Source organism: Falco naumanni, chromosome 9 (assembly GCF_017639655.2).
Source record: "Falco naumanni isolate bFalNau1 chromosome 9, bFalNau1.pat, whole genome shotgun sequence".
In the NCBI taxonomy this organism is placed as follows: Eukaryota; Metazoa; Chordata; class Aves; order Falconiformes; family Falconidae; genus Falco; species Falco naumanni.
The window spans coordinates 49,022,801-49,043,903 of record NC_054062.1 but is presented as its reverse complement, the minus strand read 5'-3'; the positions used below and the strand labels follow the sequence as shown (position 1 = coordinate 49,043,903).

Sequence of the window (21,103 nt, the reverse complement as noted above, 5' to 3'; positions counted from 1 at the left end):
AAGCAGGGTCCTACCCCACTTCAGGACAGTTAATTTAAGGTCCCCATGTACAGGTAGATGCTCCCTAAATAAAGAGCAGATTAAGGTCTGCTAGAAGGTTAGCGAGCAGCTGGGGGGAAGTTGTGCCGTGTTACCTGTTGTAGCAACTGTTCACTGATGTGAGCAGGTGGGTGATGAACAGAAGGGGCAGCTCGCCGTGAACTTGAAGACAAACATTTCCTGGGCTTAACATTGTGAGCACTGTAATTAATACACTTGGCAAATGGAAGACAGCTTTCACAGTTACTTGCAGTAGATGGTGCTTTGCTATGGCTTTGAGTGGAGGTGGGTGTGGATATTCCCTCTGTTGTTCCGTGTGTGTCTATATATATGTATATATATATATATGTTTTTGTTTCTTTAGGTTGTACAATGCAAATCTTTGAAACCATCTCTGGGAAGATGAAGCTTCCAGTAGCAGCAGTCTGGTTTGGAACCCACTTGTTTTAAGAATACCTGGAAATTTCTACCCATATTTGCCTATTCCAGCGTAAATCAGAGGACAATGAGTTATTTTTATTCTTTGCATATTTTCACGCTATGTAACAATTTTTCTTCCCCCTCATTTTGTTCAATGGGAAAAACTTGAGCCAGTTGTGTAGCTGATTCTTACTTTGCCACGTTCTTCTTACCAAGCCAAATTCTTGAAAGCCACATCCACAGTACATCTATTTTTTTTGTGTTGGTTGTTTTGTTTTGTTGTTTTTCTTTATGTGACATATGTAGCTTTTTTGAGTGCTTTTACCTGTTCTGGCTTGAACCTGTCCTTTGGCATTGCTGAGTAATTGTAGAATCACTCAAGGAATTAAATAATTTCAGACTTAGAGAAGATGACTCGTATGCTTCAGAAATATTTTTATGGCTGTGCTTGGCTCATTAACACAGGAGTTTAACAGCAGTAATATGAGGTATTGCATTAATTGTTGCATACATTTATTACCAGATGACTTGCACAGACAGTGTTTCACATGCTGTGGATCTAATCACAATAACCAGAAGTGTCCTGTTTGCAAAGGAGAAAATAAGATCCCTTTGTACACGGATAGCAAGCAGATGAAGTTGCTTGCAGTTTTGGAAGTGAGGACTGATCACAGTGAAAGCTGGAATGGATTTTTCTGCTTGAGGAAGGGGAAGCTATGCAGCTTAATGTTTGGTTTGATTATAATGACTCTAGTGATGGCATCCTACATACTGACTGGAGCCAAGCACGGCCTGTTGTTAATACCATCTCCCTTCCATTACGGAGCTTTTACTAGCAATCCAAGCTTAATGGACAATGAAAGCCTTAGTGACATGAAAGACCATTACCAGCCTTCTAAAATGAATATTTCATACGTAAAGGATTATCCAAGCATTAAATTAATTATTGACACTATTACTTCAAAGATAGAGTTTATGACGAGACAGCGCCCTGATTTAGAAGAGCTGAGGAAACAAGAACCACATGTAAGTATGAATTGAACTGTGTTTTAAACTGCTGTATGCTTATTTTAAGGCTTTTGAGTCAATCCTTTACTGAGATAAAATAAGTGGAGCTGCTGAGGTGTTCATATAGTGATTTACACCATCTGGAGCCTCCTGATTTACACCAGCTGAAAGGGTGATGTTGTAGATTATGTCCTGAGTCATGGGCAGAATGGATGGGTTCTATAAATGGTCTTGACACCTGAAACAAAAAACCCAAGCGGTCCTCCAACAGCTGTACAACCTCATTGAATTTATACCTTGTCTCCTGCAAAATCATCCTGAGTTGATTTGCCACTCATCTTACATGATAAATAAAGAAGAGCCTTTCTAATAACTGGTTACCAGTGTGCCTTCCTGAAAATCTGGTCATTGCAAACCTTGTATTTCAGAGTTAAAACCTGCAAGTTGATTTGACTATTCCGTGTTTGACTTCAAAAATTAATTTCTGGGGCTGCAGGGGGGTTGAGTATTATTGAGGTCCTTTCTGGCCTTAAAATCAAAAGACTACTAAATGTCCTCTTCTCCCAGTCCAACTGTTTCTACAGGATTTGGTTCTGCTGCCATCAGAAGAAATAAGTTAGGTCAACTTTGTGGATAAAAAAATTAAGGTTAAAAATGTCCAGTTAGTGTTTCTATCATATTCTCTTTACTGTGCTAAGTTAGAATAGTACAACTGTGAATTTTTCGCTGCCTTGACTGAAATTGTTGTTCTTTATGTTGCAGATGTTTTCAGTAATTCCTAACAAATTCCTTCCAAATAGCAAGAACCCATGTTGGTATGAAGAGTACAGAGGAAACACCACCACAGATCCTTATGCAACAAACTCCTATGCACTGTATTCAAGGCGCTTTCGAACCATATTTGATTACCTCAGGAAGGTATTTTGGAACCACTTGTACCATTATAAGGACAAACACTACCGCCTGCGCTGCCTCCCCCATTTCTACATCATTGGCCAGCCCAAGTGTGGGACGACAGACCTGTATGACCGGCTCAGGCTGCACCCCGACGTTCGGTTCTCAGCGATCAAAGAGCCACACTGGTGGACAAGAAAACGGTTTGGTGAGTAAAGGTGTCCTCGGGTATCCAGGCAAGTTGTCTCTATTAAACTTTGACATTTCTTGTATACATTTGGGATGAAGTTTATGGATTTGCGCCATACTAGCTTATCTTGAAACCACTGGAGTTCAGTTTTGAAAAATCCAGGTGATGGATGCTCAGTAGGTTTCAGCCTGCTTTTGTTTAATGGTGTTTTGGGTTAAACTTTTCAAGATGATGCACATCTCATTTATTTGCAGTGGTTTGGAAAAATCTAGTAAAAAAATGAAAGCACTAGATAAAACCAGCCCTGTGAATTTGTAGGAGCAGGAAGAGGAACTATTAGGTTGTGATGGAAAATTTTAAAGAATAGCAGTGACAGTTTTGCATTGCAAAATTCTGTAAAGCCTTTCCTACATGAATAAATGATGGGTCCATGTTTGAAACGTGAGTGGCTTTGGTTGTTATGGTTCAATAAATACAAATCTGCTTTGTGGTAGGAGCTTTGTTAGTGTTGCAGCTCTAGTAAAGCACTGAACAGTAGAGATGCTCTGCAGGAGAAAGCTCTCACGCTGAGGAACCTGCACATACTTTTGATGCTCTTTTCCTGGGTGACATCAATATTTCATGAAGTGACCCTTTGGCTCTGAAGGCAGACTTGATAAGTTGAGGTTACGGCCTGCTGGAGCGAAATGCACCCCCCTGCCATCGTGGCTGCACCTTCAAAGGGTGTCTGAGGGTGGTGGGGCTGAGCACATCGTTTTATCTGTCTGAGGTGTTTATGTTCTTCTTGTTGTGTCTTCCCTGGGTGCCAAGGAAGGTCAGACTCGTGGTTAGAGAGTAGATGAGGCAGAGAAGACAGACTTCTGGTCCTGTCTGCTGTGTGCTTAGTGCCTTCCTCTAGATGCTGATGCATGTAACGCTCGCTGTACTCCACCCAGGCTCTGGGTTTTCCCACCATTGGGTCTAGCTGTTAAGTACTGGTATGTCCTCGCTTTATATGACTTTGGTATCACAGATCACAGGCTTTTCAGTGACATTACTATTTTCAGGAGGAAGATAGTGGCTATTTTACGGTGACATCTTCGCTTCTGTTTCTCATTTGCTTTTGCTTTACTGCAGACGCTGCCTTTGGAGCAGGGGAAAACCTAGCTCTGTGGGTAGATCATTTGATAACGACTTTGCATCACTACTTTCCCTTGGTGCTTTTCTAAGCTTCCTTGAAATGGGAAACTACCTCTTCTAATGATCTCCTGTGGCTAAAGGCAAGGAAAGACACTTTCTGAGTGGGACACCTGCAGTGTTTCTTCAGTTCTTAATTTTGGGGTTGTACTTTAAATTCTTTATTTCTCCTGCACGTGGTGTTGCCACTTCCATCTCCCTTCCTCATGCCCTGGAGCCCAGAAGAACCTCTGAGCTCCTGCAGATGGGGCTTTGTTCCTTGCTGCTCAGTGAGGAGGAAGGCTTAGACCCAGAGCCAGGATTTCATGATCTTGCTGTGTTCCTAGAGCTGGTATTTTCTTCCTCTGAAAATGCCGTAAGGAAGTGGCTAAAATAAGTATTTTAGACGTTTTCTACATGTTTGTTATAAACAAAGAGTTAAAGCGGTATGATGAAAGTACAGTTTTGCTTTTACAATAATTTGGTCCAGTTTAGGAGACACTAGAGGTACCAGTGTGGATGGAGGAATCAAAAAAAGTCAAACAAGAGAAGCATGGTGGTGCCCCCTGAAGCCCCCTGAGAAGGTACTCGTTCATCACAGTCAGCGGGTGGCTGAAGACAAATGATAAGAATTACTTCCTGACCCGAAGGTGAAAAGTCAGATCAGTGAAGAAAGGGGATTTTAGACGTGGACACCTCCCAGTGCGAATACAGGGACCCTCTGTAGAAGATTTTTGTCTTCCATGGGGTGCTGGCAGGGAAGGCTGAACTGAACTGATTCGTTAAGCTGAAATCCTTTATACTTAATAGTTCTCAACATCTACATTAGCCTCAACACAAATAAATAAATAAATAAATTAATAAATGAAGCATAAATAAAATAAATTTGGAATTAATGTTGGAGGAGGTAGTGCACCCATCCTTATTAAAGCAAGACTGAACTCGCTAACGCTCAGAAGTGGACCTACCGCACAGTCAGAGGAATGTAAGAAATAATTTGAGAACAAGGATGAATTCCTCTCTCTGTGCTGGCATTTGCAAACCCTCCACTTGCACGTTCTTTTGGCCAGCCACTGGGGATCAAGTGCAGATCCTTGAAGAGAACGTTCTTTGCATAATTAAATTTTTTAAAGTTACTTTGTATAGCTGAAGAATGAGGAAAGATTGCGGCACTTGGGAACTCATGGGAGGGAGATCTGTAGCGATGACTTTCCGATCGTCTCAAGCTGTCTGCCATTGAGAATGAAAGATTAAGTTTGCTCCTCGTGGCTCAGTCCTTTCATTTTACCTCAACAGTTCATTAGCTAATGGTTACTACTAAAAAAAAAAAGAAAGAAAAAAAAAGAAAAAAGGAGAATATGACGAATATGACAAATAGACCAAAAAAGTGAAACCGAGACAGCCGCCTTTATAAGTCCGCTAGTGGATATGGCTGCTATGCTCCTGGCTATTAACTTGGTTTAGTTTGTAACACTTATCTAGACAAGAAATTCTCTTTGTTCTATGGCATCCTCTAATTCAGTGGATTTTTATGAGACTGACTAATTTCATTTGAAGCTAAACAGCCCTCCTGGGGACGCCCCATTTCACAAATCACCACTTTCCCGTTCTGCTGGGGTGGTTGATGCTCTACAGGACTTTGTCCCAGCTTGACTGTCTCTCTTTCCTGGCTCTTAGCCACAATTTCTATTCCCGTGAGTGGGGTGGCAACAAACCAAGGCAGCCTGTATCACCATGCTTGTGCTTTTTTTTTTTCCCCCCTCAAAACACGTCAAAATATACTGCTGATCTTTCTTCTACCCTCATTAAATCCCACTTTCCTAGAGTGGAACATCAGAGGGAATGGACAAAAGAACTCCCTTGCTGAGCTTTCCTCTCACATAATTGATAATTATTGGCCTTGCAGGAACAAGAACGGGAGAGCTGAGAAGCCCTGCTCTATACTCTTAGCTTTGCTCCTACTCTGTTGCCTTCCCAAGGCTGTCCTTGACCACTGCCCACTTGAGAAACTGTTTTTGTGGCATGGTAAGAAAGAAGAATGCAGACAGGCCTGGGGAGCGTGTGCAGAAAATGGAGAAGTGAGACTAGATTTGGAAAGAAGTGTGGGAGAAGGAGCATAAAAATCATAAATGGGACTCAAGATGCTGAGAAATGCAGTGAGAAGGTGATACTGAAACAGACCCTGTTGCGTAGGGAAGGAGGGGATTAAAATAAGACACTCTCGTGGAGCTTTGTTTTCATACTTGTGAAAGACAAATACATGAATGATTTCCCAGTTTTCTAATTTTGATAAGTTATGTTGATTTGCATATTTGGCATCAGAGCCTGTTCTCAGTCTCAATACAGTAAATCTAGTGGGAGTCCAATATTACTTTGATTTATATTGGTGCAAATGAAAGTAGAATCTGGTCTTTTCTATTCATTCCAAAAGCTAAATTTAGAAGAAAATAAATGCAAGCTATTCATGCAGGAGCTATAAAACAGAACACTTAAGATATTTCCTATCGCTGTGGATTTATAGCTGGATTGTATAGTATCTTGAATCTCAGCTACTTTGTTATTGGCACTTTTATCTGAGTGTTACACTTCATCGGTCTAATTTTGTGCTGATGTTGGCTGGCTCAGTGCCAGCCATGTCAATGAAGCTGTCTTTGGTTTACACCAGCATGCCATTGTAATTTTTTTTCCCCTTTTTTTTTAACTTCTCTTTTTTCACTGTTTGTAGGAATCATTCGTCTGAGGGATGGATTTCATGATCGTTACCCGGTGGAAGATTACCTTGATCTGTTTGACTTAGCGGCACATCAGATCCAGGGTGTGCTGCAGAGCGAAGCAGCAAATGAGCGTGGCCAGATGAACAACATCATAATTGGTAGGGCAAATACAGCCTCTGAGATATGTCCCTGTAGCTCCAGGTGGGCAACATTGGTAGCTGAGGCACGAGAGGGGCATTTTCCCATGTGTGAACGGTTCCCAGCACTGAGCCCGTGACATTGGTTTTCTCTGGTGTGCATGGATAGTGCAGAAGTTCTTCCCTTTTCATGGAGGGTGGTTACTTGCTTTGTTAAAATGTTGTGATGATCTTTAGAAAATGCCTGAGCACGTGGTGGATGTCTGATGAACATTAGGATTTAATGAAATCTTTTTTTTTTTTAAAAAAAAAAAAAAAGGGAGAATGACCTTGGTGACTCCTTCAAGCATTGATTCCACTATGAGGGGTTTGCCTGTAGTGATGGGATTGTAACTTCAGGGTCAAATGCTGTAGCAATGTGTCTGGGATAACGCACTAATTCAGCTATGATGACGTAAAATAAGTGCTGTAGAGATCCTGTACCTGACCGGGGACAGTTTTGATGACAATGATAGCTCCAAGCGTCTCTCTCTTCTCAAGATGCAACGTAAGATACATGTAGGAAGAAGGACCACTATTTTTTGTGTCATCATGCCTATGTAGCCCGAGATGCTTCATTAACAGCAAAGACAATGGAAGTTTCAAGAGCAGGAGTATACAGAGTCAAGTTGAAACTCTCCTGCCCAGTATTTCTTTTCAGGCGTGGAACCCAGAGGCACAGTACAGGACACTATTTGGAGATAATCTTACAGTTTCAGTTGATGCTAAATTACCTGATTAGCATTAAAGATGGTTTAGAAGTGCTGTTGTACTGTACCTTGTGGCAGTCCGTGGTTAGGACCGGGCTCTAGGGAGGGCACCTTGGATTGCTCAATCCACTGCGCTCGTCCACTGTGGTCCGTGGTGCCATCTGTTTGCAGTGCCCATGAGGAACAGCAGCAGGGATTTCTAAATTCTGCTTTTGCTGCCTGCTAAAACCAGAAAAGTGAGGGGTAGAGAGTTTTACCAGTCTTACTCTGTCACCTCAAAGTTTCCCAAGGAAACTAGACACATTCCATGACAGTACTAGTTGTGCAAGAGACAGTTCCCTGTCGGAAAAAGAATTCAAGTAGGCCCGAAGTCATTATTCTGCACAAAATAGAGACAAGGTTTTTGCTGCCTACCCTCAGAATAATTTTTTGGGGTCTCATTCTAACCAAAAAAAGTTTAACCTATTGTTGGCTTGATAAAACAGTGGTGGTCTTACGTTGTTTAAACCAGAGACTTGGCTGTAGTCACGTTCCTCAGCCTCCATTTAAGTCTGTCATTCGCTTTATTAAATATTCAACACTGAGCAAAATTTGCAAGATGGGGTCTTAAGAAATGTTGCCATCAAGGACACCTGCAGATTTTCCTCCTGCTTATGATAATATCTCCTGTCCTTTCATGGGTGAAATGCTTATACTAATTAAATTCACTAATCTAATTGGCAATGTACATCTTTGATTACTTACCTCCTGTTACAGCTTTTTCTAGAGTTCACTTTGTTTCTTTTTCCTGTAGTCTCATTTCTTGTTTCATTAAGGATCTGTTCACTTTTCTTATTAAGTTTACGGGAAAAGTCCTGAATGATTATACTTATTAAGTCAGTCTTTTATGACCTTGGTATAAAACAAAACAAGGCTACCTAGTTGGAAATGAATCTGTATGAATATCAAGATTTCTTAGAATTCTTCATTTTCTTATATCGGATGACTAGAAAGAAAAATTGAATTAGAACTATAAACATTTCAGTAGTCCATCATGTTACGTTATTTTGAAAAGTTAGGCTTCTGTGGTTATTGTACTTAGGGGATAATAATTGCATTTTCCCATAAAATCCAACATCTGCTTAGAGATGAACCGAAGAGGACAGCACTGATCTAGCCTGAGGCATTCTGAGCTGGACTTGTTTATTTGTGATCATTAATATGATAAATTCAGAGGAACGTCTTGTGAAAACACAGTATGATGCTAATTCATTCATGATTGAATAAACAGGTTACATATCCATTCTTCAGGCAATTTAGTAATTCATATGTTCTTTCAGTCCATAAGAAAAAACAATATATTTTTGGTTGCACTGCAGTAATTTTACATAATTACTATAGCAGTGATTAATTTATCTCAGGTTTAGTATGGCTTGTTCTCTTTCCAGATATTAAATCTGTATTATGAAACAGAAAGGAACACTGTCAAACTGTCAGGAGTAGTTTTGGCTGCCTCAGGAAATTAAAATTATAAGAGTCTGCAGAGACCAGGATGATGATTTTTTTTTAAATCCTACCCCCCCACCCCCCACCCTGCCCCCTTTAATTCTTGACAGCCATGTTGTTTTGGGAAGATTTGCCTTGTTGAACCCAGGCTATCCCGGACTGAGTGCCTTAGAGCAGCACCCTGAGTCCCTGTTAATGCTTTAGCGTGATTCGGTCGTGTGCCTGTGCTCTTCCCTGGTGCTGCCTGCAGATCTGTGGTGGCGGCAGCTGATGCAGCTGGAGCAATTTCTGTGGAGCAGTTGGGTCTGTGATGTTAGGAGAATCTGCCCATTTTTCTGTAAATGCACTGGTTTCATTTAGTTCAGGTGGCACACATGTAAGCAGATGTTCTTAGGTTTGGTCGCTATGTATGCGCTAATTGGAATAACTCCAATAGAGCATCAAATATGCCCAGAGGTCTCTAGGGGAGAGAAGTATGAAAGAAGACCAGAAAATTGATTCTAGAGAGGACTAGATGGCTTGGCGAGGTCATAAACTTCAATCTTCGGCGTGATTTAGGCAAACCTTTTGGAGGGAGCCGTTAAGCCTAGCCGTGCCTGTAACAGAGATGTAGCAGTGCCTTTCTGAGGTCGCTGCCGTCCCTGGCACCACCATTCTGCCCGTCCGCGGATGGAAGCGCTCGTGCCATCTGCATTGTAGCGCCTTCTGGTAGCGCAGGAGTAGCTGCATGGTGGTTTTGTGGTACGGCTCTCTCAGCTCTTGTCCTATATTTAGTCTTTTGTGTTTCTGCTTCACCCAGCGTGGGAGCTGGGCTAACTGAGTTTTAATTGACAAGTCAAAGCCCACCGATGATTAGGCAGTGCTTTGGCTAATTAATTTAGAATGAAAAAGCAGAGCTGTTGTGGACACTCAGCTTTAGCCAATGGACCTGATCTCCTGCTCTGAAAAGAGGCAAAATGAACATGACAGAAGATTAATGTGTTTTCTAACAACTCCCAGACTTTATTAATGAATCACATTATGTTAAGCTGAAGTTTGGAGCCAGTATCTTTTTCATGTTGTGTTTTGGCCATCTTTTAAAATCTTTATTGGACATTCCCAGGAGAAGGGAAAAAATAAAAAGAGGGAAATCATGTGCAAGTCTGTAAGCCTACAACGTTATTATTTTTTCATCTCATTCCTTTTGATTTGAAAAATCTAATTAACAAGAATTAGCTCTCATTAGACTGTCAAAGAGTGGAAGTTTCCAAAAAGTTTCTCTCTATGTTTTATTAAACAGCAGTGTGCCACATAAATGCCAGCATTACTTTAAAAGACAGGGAAGATTAAACAGTTCAAAACATCGTATCAGATAATTTATTTAGCAGCTGAAGCATCATTTACCTTTTTCTCACAGAGACGTTACTGATTGTGTATCTCTCTGTAGCATTCCATTGAAAGCAAGCTGCTTCAGCAACTAAGGGTATCAGAATCTGGCATTTAACCCAATGTGTTATTTATTCTATAGACCTTTTGTCTAATAGTGAATAGTTATATTTAACTTAATCTACATGAATAATTGTAGTTATATAAAAAATCTCTGATAATGGATAATTCTCTAAAAGGGTTATTTCAAACTGCAGTGGCACAATTCAGCTGGTTAGTGCATTTATTTTTTAATATTTCCCATGTGCTCACCAACGTCTCCTCTTTGTGTTCTAAATAATATCGATCCGCTGGAGTGGTCGTTTCCACTTTTTTCTTTAGTTTGTGTCAAATTATACAATTTGTTAGCAAGTTACTTCTCTGACATCGGGAGCGTTAGAACGGACCTTTGGGGTGCTATGGAGAGCACAGCAGGTCTTCAGCAGCAGCGAGCTCCTGCCTCCGCTCTGGAGGGGATGCCCAAACCCTGAGCAGTCTGTTGCAGCCCAGATCAAATTTGCATGTGTCAGTCACTAACAGGAAGCAGTGTGGTTAGTGGACAGTAATATTTCGGGTGCAATTACATAAAAACTGCCTCAACCATCACTGCATTCACAAAGGTTCAAGGCGGTGTGATTGCTCTGGCTCTGGGGCACATTGGCCTGATCAATTTGCAGGAACCAAGGTTTGTTGAAATTAATAGAGTCAATTTTAATCAGCCTACACCAGTTCATAATTCAGCCAATTTCCACTCCAATACAAAGAATGAAATGAGTTACTAGCAGAGATGCTTTTGATTTCCAGGGGAGGCCAGTGCCTCGACAATGTGGGACAACAACGCTTGGATTTTCTTTTATGACAACAGTACTGAAGGAGAACCTCCCTTCTTAATCCAAGATTTTATCCACGCCTTCCAGCCGAATGCCAAACTCATCATCATGTTGAGAGACCCTGTTGAAAGGTGAGCAAGGATCACATTGCTAAAGTACACAAGAAAATTTTCTTATTATAATAATTGTATTTGCTCTTGCTGTCTTGGATGCAAATACATGTTTACAACTTATTTCACAGTTACTTGGTTTATGATGAGGGGGTTTATTCCGCATATTTTGGCGTATGTAATTGTGATAGTGTTTTAAAGAGGGGCACATGAGTGTGAATGCCACAGCTGAGTGCCATACATAGATACCTGAGCTACTTTGTAAAAAATAATTTATACATTGCCAAATGTGATTATTGCCTGAGCTGATATGCATGCCCTGGTCCTCGGCAGGGCTCACTAGACTGAGTATGGCACTGTAGTTACAGGTTGCACCATAAGTGGTCCTGTGAAGTGCTCCAATTCACGTTAAATAATAAAATTTATGTCTTCAGGGGGTATACTGTTCAAAATGGTTGAAAGATCGCAAATAGCTCCAGAGCCAGCAAATGATACAAATTATTTTTGATATTAAAAACGCTTGGTGCAACACTCATACAAGGCTTTGCTAGGCGCTTGTAGCTTGCACAGCCAGCAGCTACACAGGAGTCCACCTTGGTCTTCCTGACTTTGCCTGCAGGGAAGGGCTGTGCTTTTGCAAAGGCATGGGCTGTTCCTGCGTGGTTCTCCATTGCGTTAGCTTTGTCACTTTTAGCATTGTGTTTCACTTTTTCTCTCCAGTCTTCCTCCAGATTCCTGGGACATTTCTTTCCACTGTGGAGGGTGATGAGAATGATGAGGGTAACGGGGAGGGTGGAGGGGATGAAGGCAGAGTCCGAAAGGATCAGACCTAGGGGGTGTGAATTCCTTCTCTCTGTAGCTCCATGGGGATCTTCAGGATACCTGGGGCTAGGTCAGTGCGCAAGGGCAAGGTGCCAGTAACACTCAGGAGAGAGAAGGGGATGCAGATGATGACGGGGACCTGGTGTAAGCTCAGGCACTGGGAGAAGAGTGGGCACAGGGTGCTTGTGCAGGCAGCATGTACCCTGCTGCCCAGCGGCTGCCCGGAGCAACTTGGCAGTGGGAAGGGCTGGGTGCTCCTTGCCGAGCTTCCCTAGGGGTAGGACGTGGCTCCTGGTGAGAGGCAGAGCTGTGAGAGCGCTTCCCATCTCCTGTGTCAGAAAGCACAGCTCTCCACTTCTAATGGCATCTCCTGACCTCAGGATTTAACAGATGGTAATTTTATGCGAGAGAGCTGGCAGAAGTGGCTTCCTCATGTAAATTACCGACAAATTCCCTGATTGCTTTAACCGCCCTGTGTAATGTGGGTGTAGCTCTTTGCCAGCTTTAATAAGGGTGACATAAAAAGTCAGCTTCTTCTCCCTCGCTGTGTTTACAATAAATCGGTTTCTTTTTGTTTACGATCCCCTATGCCCTTGTTGCTGATAGCTCGTCTGAACCGCAGGAGCAAAAGCAGCCGCGGCAGAAGGGCAGCCCAGGCAGCCCCATCAGCGATGCAGGACAGCAGGGCAGTTGCCTTGCCGTAGCCAGGAGGACGTGGGTGCTGCACAGGCTCTGGGACAGGGTCTGATCTAAACTGCATGGGGTCTGGGTTGTCCCCCAACGGGGGATATGCGGAAGATGTTAATTTTCGTGATGTTGGGTGTCAGTGGCATCATTATTTCTTTGTAATGGATGGCAATTGAAGGTAAGGACTTCAAGTAGCTGGAACAGCTGAAATCCTAAATCAGCAAAGGTTTTATTTCAAGGCAGATGTCCCCAGAATTAAAAACAGATGGAAAGAAACAGAAAATCTCAACTACCCTGCAGAGAGAGAACTTGTCTTCAAGAACTTAGTTTTCCATAAGATGTCAGCAAGCCTTAAAAATGATGCGTTTATGTTAATGAATGATTAGAAATACTAATCAGGCATTTTAAACCTTTTAAATAAAATTGCAGCCAGGCCCATGCTGTACATGATGCCTGCTGGCTGATTTCCCCCAGCAGGAAGCTTTTCACCTGCTCTGCCAGGAGCAGTCCGTCCTGCCATCCATGGGACGAGCTGAGCAAGCCCGAGTCTGGTTGAAGTACATGTTTATCCGCAAGCAGGAGGTACTGTTGTGTGCCTAAATTAGTTGTAGTCGGCTGCTTTGTCCCTTAGCTTCTCCCCAGCTCGCCCTCGCACCCTGTGCTGGTGGGGTGGCTCTTGGGTGGGTGCAGCATGAGGGACCCCAGGTCTGCCAGTGCAGAGGGAGAGGAAAAACGTGATGCTGTGGTTGTGGTCCTCAAGCACCGGTGGGCATCACTTTGAAACAGGCTGCCCAGCCAGTCTAGTCCAATCCCGGTACCCTCCCTCTGGTCTGAGAGGGAATTTTTTCATTTAAAGAAAACTGAAATGCATTTGCCAGGCTGGGAAGAACTGGACAAAAATCGGAATCTTTGTCTTTCTTAGCTGGGGACTCCTATAGGTAGTATTGGGTGCCTCTGCCTCATTATAAAACATAATGCATAAAAAAATATGCATAAAAGTTGAATTAAAAGCGTCCTGCAACAAATTATCCTTTTTCTTCCTTTTTAAATGATCAGAGAGTCTTCATTTTTTTCATATGGTAAATAAAATCCTGTTCTTGCAAAACAGTAACATAAATAATGAGTGTAGAGGGGCTATTCCTGTGCTTAAGTGCTTTGCTGGATTAGGACCTAAACTTTCTAAATTAAACGATGAATTTTTAAGTACCTGTGGAAATCTAGGGAAGTTGAAAAATAAATGAAGTGCAATACAACAGGTTACTACAGCAATAAAATGAAACCTAAATAGATTGATTTTTTTAGGTCATTTCTTAGTCACCTGTGTTCTTTTGAAAGGGGGTGAAAGATATGTAGGATTTCTGGAATTTTGTCGAGAGGTGGGTGCTATGGAGGTGTAATGTTTGTGCTGCACTTTCAGGGAAGGGACTCCTTCTCAAGTGTTAATCGTCTACAAAATCCTGCAGTATTGTTGGGGTTCTGGTCATAGATTCTAAGCCTAAAAACAAAATAAAGTTAAAATATCACATTGGGCAGATCTATTATTTATGCCATGTCAGAGCATTTGCTTTGTCCCTTTGAGCCACGTTTATCCTGTAAAAGTTTAGTCAGGATTTCAGGGATTAATGCTAAAGTAGGTCTTTAACTTGTCTGTGGGTTTGGGGTTGTTTCACCACCATCACCCTTAAAAAAGACTTAGATAATCTCTTTTAAGTTCTATTAAGCAATTGTAAAACTTGTGCTAAAAATAAGAAGTGAGGGGATACTCCTGTGCTGTAACTTGGGGGAATTCCTGTTGCTGCTGCTTCTGCTGGCTGCAGCAGCTGGTGCAGGGGCGCTGCTGGCCTGCAGGCATGCGTGGGTGTCCTGCTGCCCACGGAGCAGCGGTGGGACTGCTTGGGTGCAATCGTGAGCCATTCACCTAGCTGTAATTCTTCAGCTTAAAAAAACCCAGGAGTTGGAATGCTGGAAATTGGATTTTTTGGGGATGGAAAGTCAATGTAGGATTGGAGGTGGAGCTTTCTGCCAAAAACTAGGGTATCTGGACTCTTTTCTCCTCTTGATGGTACCAAGCTTAGGGAATCGTATAAAAATCATTCTTTCTAACCCATCCTGTTCCTGTGTCGGTTTCAAAATCAACTTTAAGCTTTTGCAGTGAGGGCCAATTCTGTCCATGGGAGTGTGGAGCACTAGATTCAGAGGGGCACCGATGCCAGCCACGACCAGTTCTGCTGTTCATAGGTGATACTAGATTAAAGTACATATATTTGAAAAAAATTGCTTTCAGGATAAAACACTTGCTCACACGTTTACTAGGGTCAGGTTTGTAGAGGAATGAAGCTGGCTTAATTAACATTGGTAATATACAGCTGTGGGGTGGCTTCAGGGTGGGGGGTTGGCCCGATGTAGATAAGGTGCAGCTGCGGCTGGTTAAGTTAAGTGGCTGAGAGCCAATGAAGAGGGACAGCCAAGGAAGAGAGAGGAGGAAGAAGCAGAGAGAAAGCACATGTCCTGCATGAGGAGAGACGAGGAGAAGGCAGCAGAGGAACTAGCATGAAGAGTATCTTGGTATGTGATAGTAAAAGACCTTGTTGCAGCTGGCTAGTTTGGAGAGTGCCGCGACACAGGTTCTTAAGGGATGCTGACCTTGAAAGCGGGGAGGATGTTTAGCAACTCCCTGGAGTGGGTGTTACTTTGAGCCAGAACCCATCGAAGTGAATAGAAAAAACAGAAAAGCACTGAGTGGCTGAGCAGGCTGTCGGTGGGGCAATGTTACCCATATCCACCCTTCCCCTCAATTCATGTAACTGTTTGCCATTGCCACGAAAACAAATCTTCTTTCACTTCCTCTGTCATTTACTTACATGTATCTCATTTGCAGATTGTACTCGGATTATCTGTACTTTGCAAGCGCTAATAAATCTGCGGAAGATTTTCATGAAAAAGTGGCAGAATCACTGCAGCTGTTTGAGAATTGCGTGCTGGATTACTCACTGAGAGCCTGCGTCTACAACAACACCCTGAACAATGCCATGCCCGTACGTATTTCCAAGAACATTTGATTCCTTGCTTGTTTAACGGGACGTTGTGTCGAGGTTATTAAAATACTGAAATACTGTGCAGATCAGCGTCAAGAAATAAAACTTTCTCCCTTTTCATTTCTAAAGCGGATGACAAATATATATGTAAACATGTAAAAGCTGATGTACTGGCTCAGCTGTCTCCTCAGTCTGTTCCCCGATGAATGCCAACAGCAATAATACGGTCTTTCTATTGTGCAAGCGTATGGGGAGCACATTCAGTGAAGATTACAGTTTAATGTGTAAGCTTTTTGCAGATGTCTCCAAAAAGTAGCTCTGGCAAGGATCTTTGTGGTATGAAATTGCCTCAAAATCAGAATAAATTATCTATTCTTTCTCAAGAAAGGGCTACCAATAACTAGATAAAACTTTAATTTTTTTTGTAATTGTGCACATCAGAAAATGATAACGGGAAATACAGAAACTTCTGGCTGGAGAATGGGTAAGTATTACAGGCTCAGTATTCCAAGATTCACATTTTTAGTGTAGAACTGACTTCAAGTTTTTCTTCAGGGGGGAGAATAATAGGGAAGAGATTGACTTGGAAGCGTCACGTCTGGCTGGTTTGCCACTCGATCCTATTTTATTTGCTGAGGCTGTAAAGGACTCGGAGGGAGTACTTCCCTCCTTTGTCTCCAGGGTGAAGTTACTGCCGCTTCCACTCGATAAAATAACCATAAAAGAGTGTGTTGTACAGGCTGGAGCCTGCAGCAGGGAGGGCAAGAAGGACATTCTTCCTACCTTGGCAGGTAGGCTGGAGCTGCTGGGCTTTGATGATAGCCTCCAGGACCTCATGGAGGTGAGATTTTCCAGCCGCCTGCTTGCACAAACGCATTTCTTCCAGCGTGGGGACAGAAAGGCAGAGAGAGATCCAGAAGGAAAGATTTTTTTCCTCTTGTCTTCCTCGGGATGCAGAACCAATCTTCATTTGTTGTCTTAGGCAGCCTTCTGGAGAAGATGTTTTTGAGAATGAACAGAGGATGCTTCTTGCCAAAGAGCCACAGGCAGGTGTTTGTAATAAACCACAAATGCTCCCTGTGCTCCTCAGTGGGCTTTTTGAGCTGCTTCTTCTTCAGCCAAGTCGCTGAAGTTTGTTATGTGCGTGGTTTGCTACATATTGAAAAAGTAGATATCGTTTTCCCCGGTGAGATCATTAGATTGCTGATTGGGTGATGAGGCTAGAAGGATTTTGTTTTGCCATTTGTTAGTGTATTCCTGAAACAAGGGAGGCATCATAGACGTCGTTGCTGCTGATAGACGCTAACCTGGAAAGAAAAGGGTGTTTGTCAGCTTATCCTCACTTAGAATCAGTGAAAAGCGTGTTACTCGGAGAGAGGCATGCCGAGCCAGGGCGATCAAACTGAACGTGCAGAAATGGGTACTGTGGAGGGAGGAATGGCTTGGGAAACTCTACTGTTGCCTTTGACGTAGAGGGGAAGCACTGGGGCTTTATGGAAAAGAGACCGTCTGGCTGAGAAGACCAGCCAGATGAAAAAGAAGTCAGTACAACACACTGTGTAGGGAAGAAAATCAAGGTTCTTGCTGATCCCAAGAAAACTGAAAATCGGGGGAACGTATTCCCCATAATTTTAACTCGTATGCCTCCATAATATTAAGTAAAATTAGTTAAAATCCTCTTTCTGGTGAAATGCTTTAAACAAGATTCTAAGCCCGTGTGGGAAAGCACTTTAGTCCCAAACGATGCCACGCAGCCGATGCTTGCCCTTCGCTCACCTCCATCTCCCGGGAAAAAGAAAAGCAAAACCCATCACAGAGCCGTGTGTTTGCCCCCGTGTTCAGTGAAGTGGGGTGTTGCTGAGGTCTGGAGTGCTGCCCTGCCAGGATTAACATGTATTAGGCTGATGTGTTAATCAAATATGATGTTTTGAATTATTGTGTAGCACTTACGTAAACAAGTCTGCTAAATATGGGGGGTTACTGTTATAAGCAGCTAAAGACACACATCAGAATCATACATTATGATAATAACGACTTGGCAATAATGCAAAATATGGCTTATTTTACTGGAATTTAGGTATCAATTTAGGATATGAGTCAGTGTAAGGAGCGAAAGAGACTATTGTTATCTGACTTCATGGGTTCTGCGGTAATGCGACTTGAAGACGTTAAGTCTCCTTTATGAAAGATACTTATGACTTGGGATTCATGTTTCTCTCCTCTGAGCCTGGAGGGATTTAGAAAAATATTTATAAGCACAGTTGGAGGTTGGACTTTTAAGAACACCAGACTACCCTTTTTACGTTTCAACTTGTTATGTAAAATCGAGGAGGGAAGAAAAACAGAGATTAAGTCAGGACAGGCTGAAAAGCTGCCTTTTCACATCTCTGGTCTAACCCAGCCTGGTGCTCCCCTCGCCTCTCAGACAATGCACCATTAACACTGTCTAGCCGCCGCTGCTACTGCAGCTTGGATCTAAACCTAATTATTGCAATCAGAGAATACAAGCAAACACACCCAAATCTAATTCCTGACACCAAATCAGAATATTTTTACTATTGGTGGCAGCATGATCCAGTGCAGCTGATATTCAAGGTGAATTAAGCAGCCCTAAAACCTGGAGAAGGTAGCAGGAATAAGCATCTTCCCTTCCTCTGCTGTGCATCTCGAGGGATGAAAGCCCTCAGTGTCTCCATGAAGGCTGGGTCATTCCAAGCACGGAGGAGCATGGAGCTTGAGGCGGTCAAACATCCTTCTGCACATGGTTGTCTCTGTGCAGCGCTTTCATGCAGACCTGTGACTGAAGCAGCAAGTGCCCATCCAAGCCCTTACTGAAATGACCTTTCACCAAAAGAAAGGCCATTTGCAAAGATTTCCTTAAGCTGCACTAAAACTAAGAAAAAAATTTAAAAATTTTTGGATATGCTGTCTTTTCATGGTGCTTCAAAAGCAGGTATTTGGGATTTTTGCTCAGAAGACGGAGGTGGGTGTTGGTTTCTTACTGCTAGAACCGTTGGTACATGAATTGATTTTCATTTGTTTGTGTTTTTTGGTTTTTTTTTTTTTTTTTTTTTTTTTGGTGTGCTTACAGGTAAGGTTACAGGTTGGGCTCTATGTTGTGTATCTTTTGGACTGGCTGACGGTTTTTGACAAAGATCAGATACTCGTTCTTCGCTTGGAGGACCATGCATCAAATGTGAAATACACCATGCACATGGTGTTCCAGTTTCTGGATCTCGGTAGGTGTCTTCTGGCTGTTTTGAGACAAGTGAAAAAAATCATTAGTATCCCTCTTCTAGGTCAGTTTTGCTTTATTAAGAGACAAAACAGAAGCATGGGAATCTGTCTTGAAGGATGCATTAATCTTGTTGCCTGGAGGCAAGCAAAATTAAAATTCCCATAGAAAGGCTGGTGCTGGAAGATCTTAGTAAGACTCTATAAAGAAAAAAATCAAAACCATTCAGAATGTAGGGATATATCTCACCATACAGAAGCCAGTCCTGCTTCTGAAGGCAGTCAGGGCTTGTTTGTCATGGGATTACATAGGTGCAAGATCTATCCCACGCAATTTAAATCGAAACGCTACCACGGTGTGCATGCTGTTGCCAGCATGCACCAATCCAGACTCTAAATCTGAATATGATGAAAGGTTGTGTTTCTAGCCAGAGAGAAGGGGGAAATTGTGTTTTTGCTGTGTTGATTGAGACATCTGTTGCTAATCCTCAGAGAAACGCTGGCAGACAAAATGTTGCCCAATGTTGATTCGACAGTAGCGAGAGGATGAAAATGTGGCTGCAAAATAGTCTGGCTGGTCCAAACACTGGTCTAGATGATGAGAAAGTTTGAGTGTAGCAGACTGAACAGATGAAGAGCTTGGCATCTTCTTCCTGAATATGGTTTACACTGGAAAAGTCTGTGGGATTCTCTCTTGCTGAAGTACATTGTCAAGGGCTTACATTTATATCTGGAAGCGGGGCATCACTATACCTGTGTACCACTTTGATCTCATTGACGGCCTCCAAAACAAACAAAAAGAAGGCTTACGTGAGTGAGGCTTGTAGCATTTCTACCAGGTATTAGATAAGTCACATCATCAAATGAAATAGCAGTATAAAAAAATTGCAGCTCTAGAATGGAGAGGCAGTTGTATTCAATGTCATAGTTGTTTTCTGAAAACAGATTTTTTTCCCTCCAGAAATGATTTGTGCTGCTTGTTTTAGAGATGATTAATTAACGTGAAAGGAAAAGATATTATATCCATATTTACTAACAGTGATTTATTTTGCTAATCTAAGACTTTATTCAATATTCTGAAACATCATTGCTGCTAAGGCAAATTCCATTTGTCTTCCCCTGGCAAGCCTTCTGAGTTAGTCATTTGTCTTCTTGTTTGGCTTCTTTAGCATGGCCATTTTTTGTGAAATATTTTGAGAAAAAATTCTATTTTCCACAGAACCTCTAAGTGAGAAGCAAGAAGCTCTGATTACGAAGAGTCCTGCATCAAACACTAGGCGACCTGAAGACAGAAGTCTGGGACCTATGCTACCAACAACGAAGGCAATTTTAAGAGATTTCTATAGGCCTTTTAATACAAAACTGGCACAAGTTCTTTTTGATGATGCTTTTTTATGGAAGAGGACATAATATGTAAATTTAGTGCCACAAATACACTGCTTAAAGGAGTTTTTATTTTTTTAAATTCTATTTTTGTGTGTGGATATTTACATTTTTCCCATTCCAAAGAGAAGCCGATTGATGAGCTGAGACTCTCACCTTCAGTCAGCACACTTCACAACAGTTATACCACGTTTTCCTTGTGAGAATGTAAAGCATTTTGCTTATCAGTTTATTGCAACTTCTTTTACCCTGGCAAAAGAATGGAGTGGAAAAACATTAGTACAAAGGTGGTTTCTTGAACTCTCCACGGGGATGTTGAAGTTTAACCTTCTTTAAGATGCTGCAACACAGAAATAGCATCAGTTTCCTACAATTACGCTTATAATCTCATTTTCAATATATGTTATTCATTCATTTTTTCAAACTATCAATGTCATTTAGTCATTAAAATTTTTAATTGAATTCAACCTAAAATTTCATTTCTTTTTGTCAGCACATTCACAAATGGTCTTCGCTTGCACTCAGGTTTTTATGTTTCCTTAATTCTGAAACAAAGATAAGGGATAATTGCATTTACATAAATTTCCAAGTCTAATTTATATCTTCAAGATAAATGGACTTTCCTAGTCACAGTTCTTGCAAAAGAAAATTGTATATTTCAGGTAAGAATGGATGACTGAAATCTAAACAACAGGGCACATTTAGCATTTAGTATAACAAATCCATTGTCTTCCATATTTTGTTCATGTAAATATGAATACCTATCATTTAATCATATCATTCACATGTTTTCCCAGGAAAGCACTA

General features: G+C 41.9%; 1 protein-coding gene across 2 annotated transcripts in view; it reads left to right on the top strand.

Annotated features, from left to right (window-relative positions):
* The window catches only part of CHST15 (carbohydrate sulfotransferase 15), a 46,051-nt gene extending 25,288 nt beyond the window's left edge, over positions 1 to 20,763 (top strand). For both annotated transcript variants that reach the window (XM_040605662.1, XM_040605663.1), the window contains exons 2-8: positions 404 to 1,485; positions 2,230 to 2,569; positions 6,432 to 6,578; positions 11,000 to 11,156; positions 15,523 to 15,679; positions 18,771 to 18,918; positions 20,133 to 20,763. In XM_040605662.1, the coding sequence (XP_040461596.1) occupies positions 898 to 1,485; positions 2,230 to 2,569; positions 6,432 to 6,578; positions 11,000 to 11,156; positions 15,523 to 15,679; positions 18,771 to 18,918; positions 20,133 to 20,323 (1,728 nt within the window). In that variant the 5' untranslated portion in view covers positions 404 to 897 and the 3' untranslated portion in view covers positions 20,324 to 20,763. The remainder of the gene's footprint in view (positions 1 to 403; positions 1,486 to 2,229; positions 2,570 to 6,431; positions 6,579 to 10,999; positions 11,157 to 15,522; positions 15,680 to 18,770; positions 18,919 to 20,132) is intronic.
* The last annotated feature ends 340 nt before the right edge of the window (positions 20,764 to 21,103 follow it).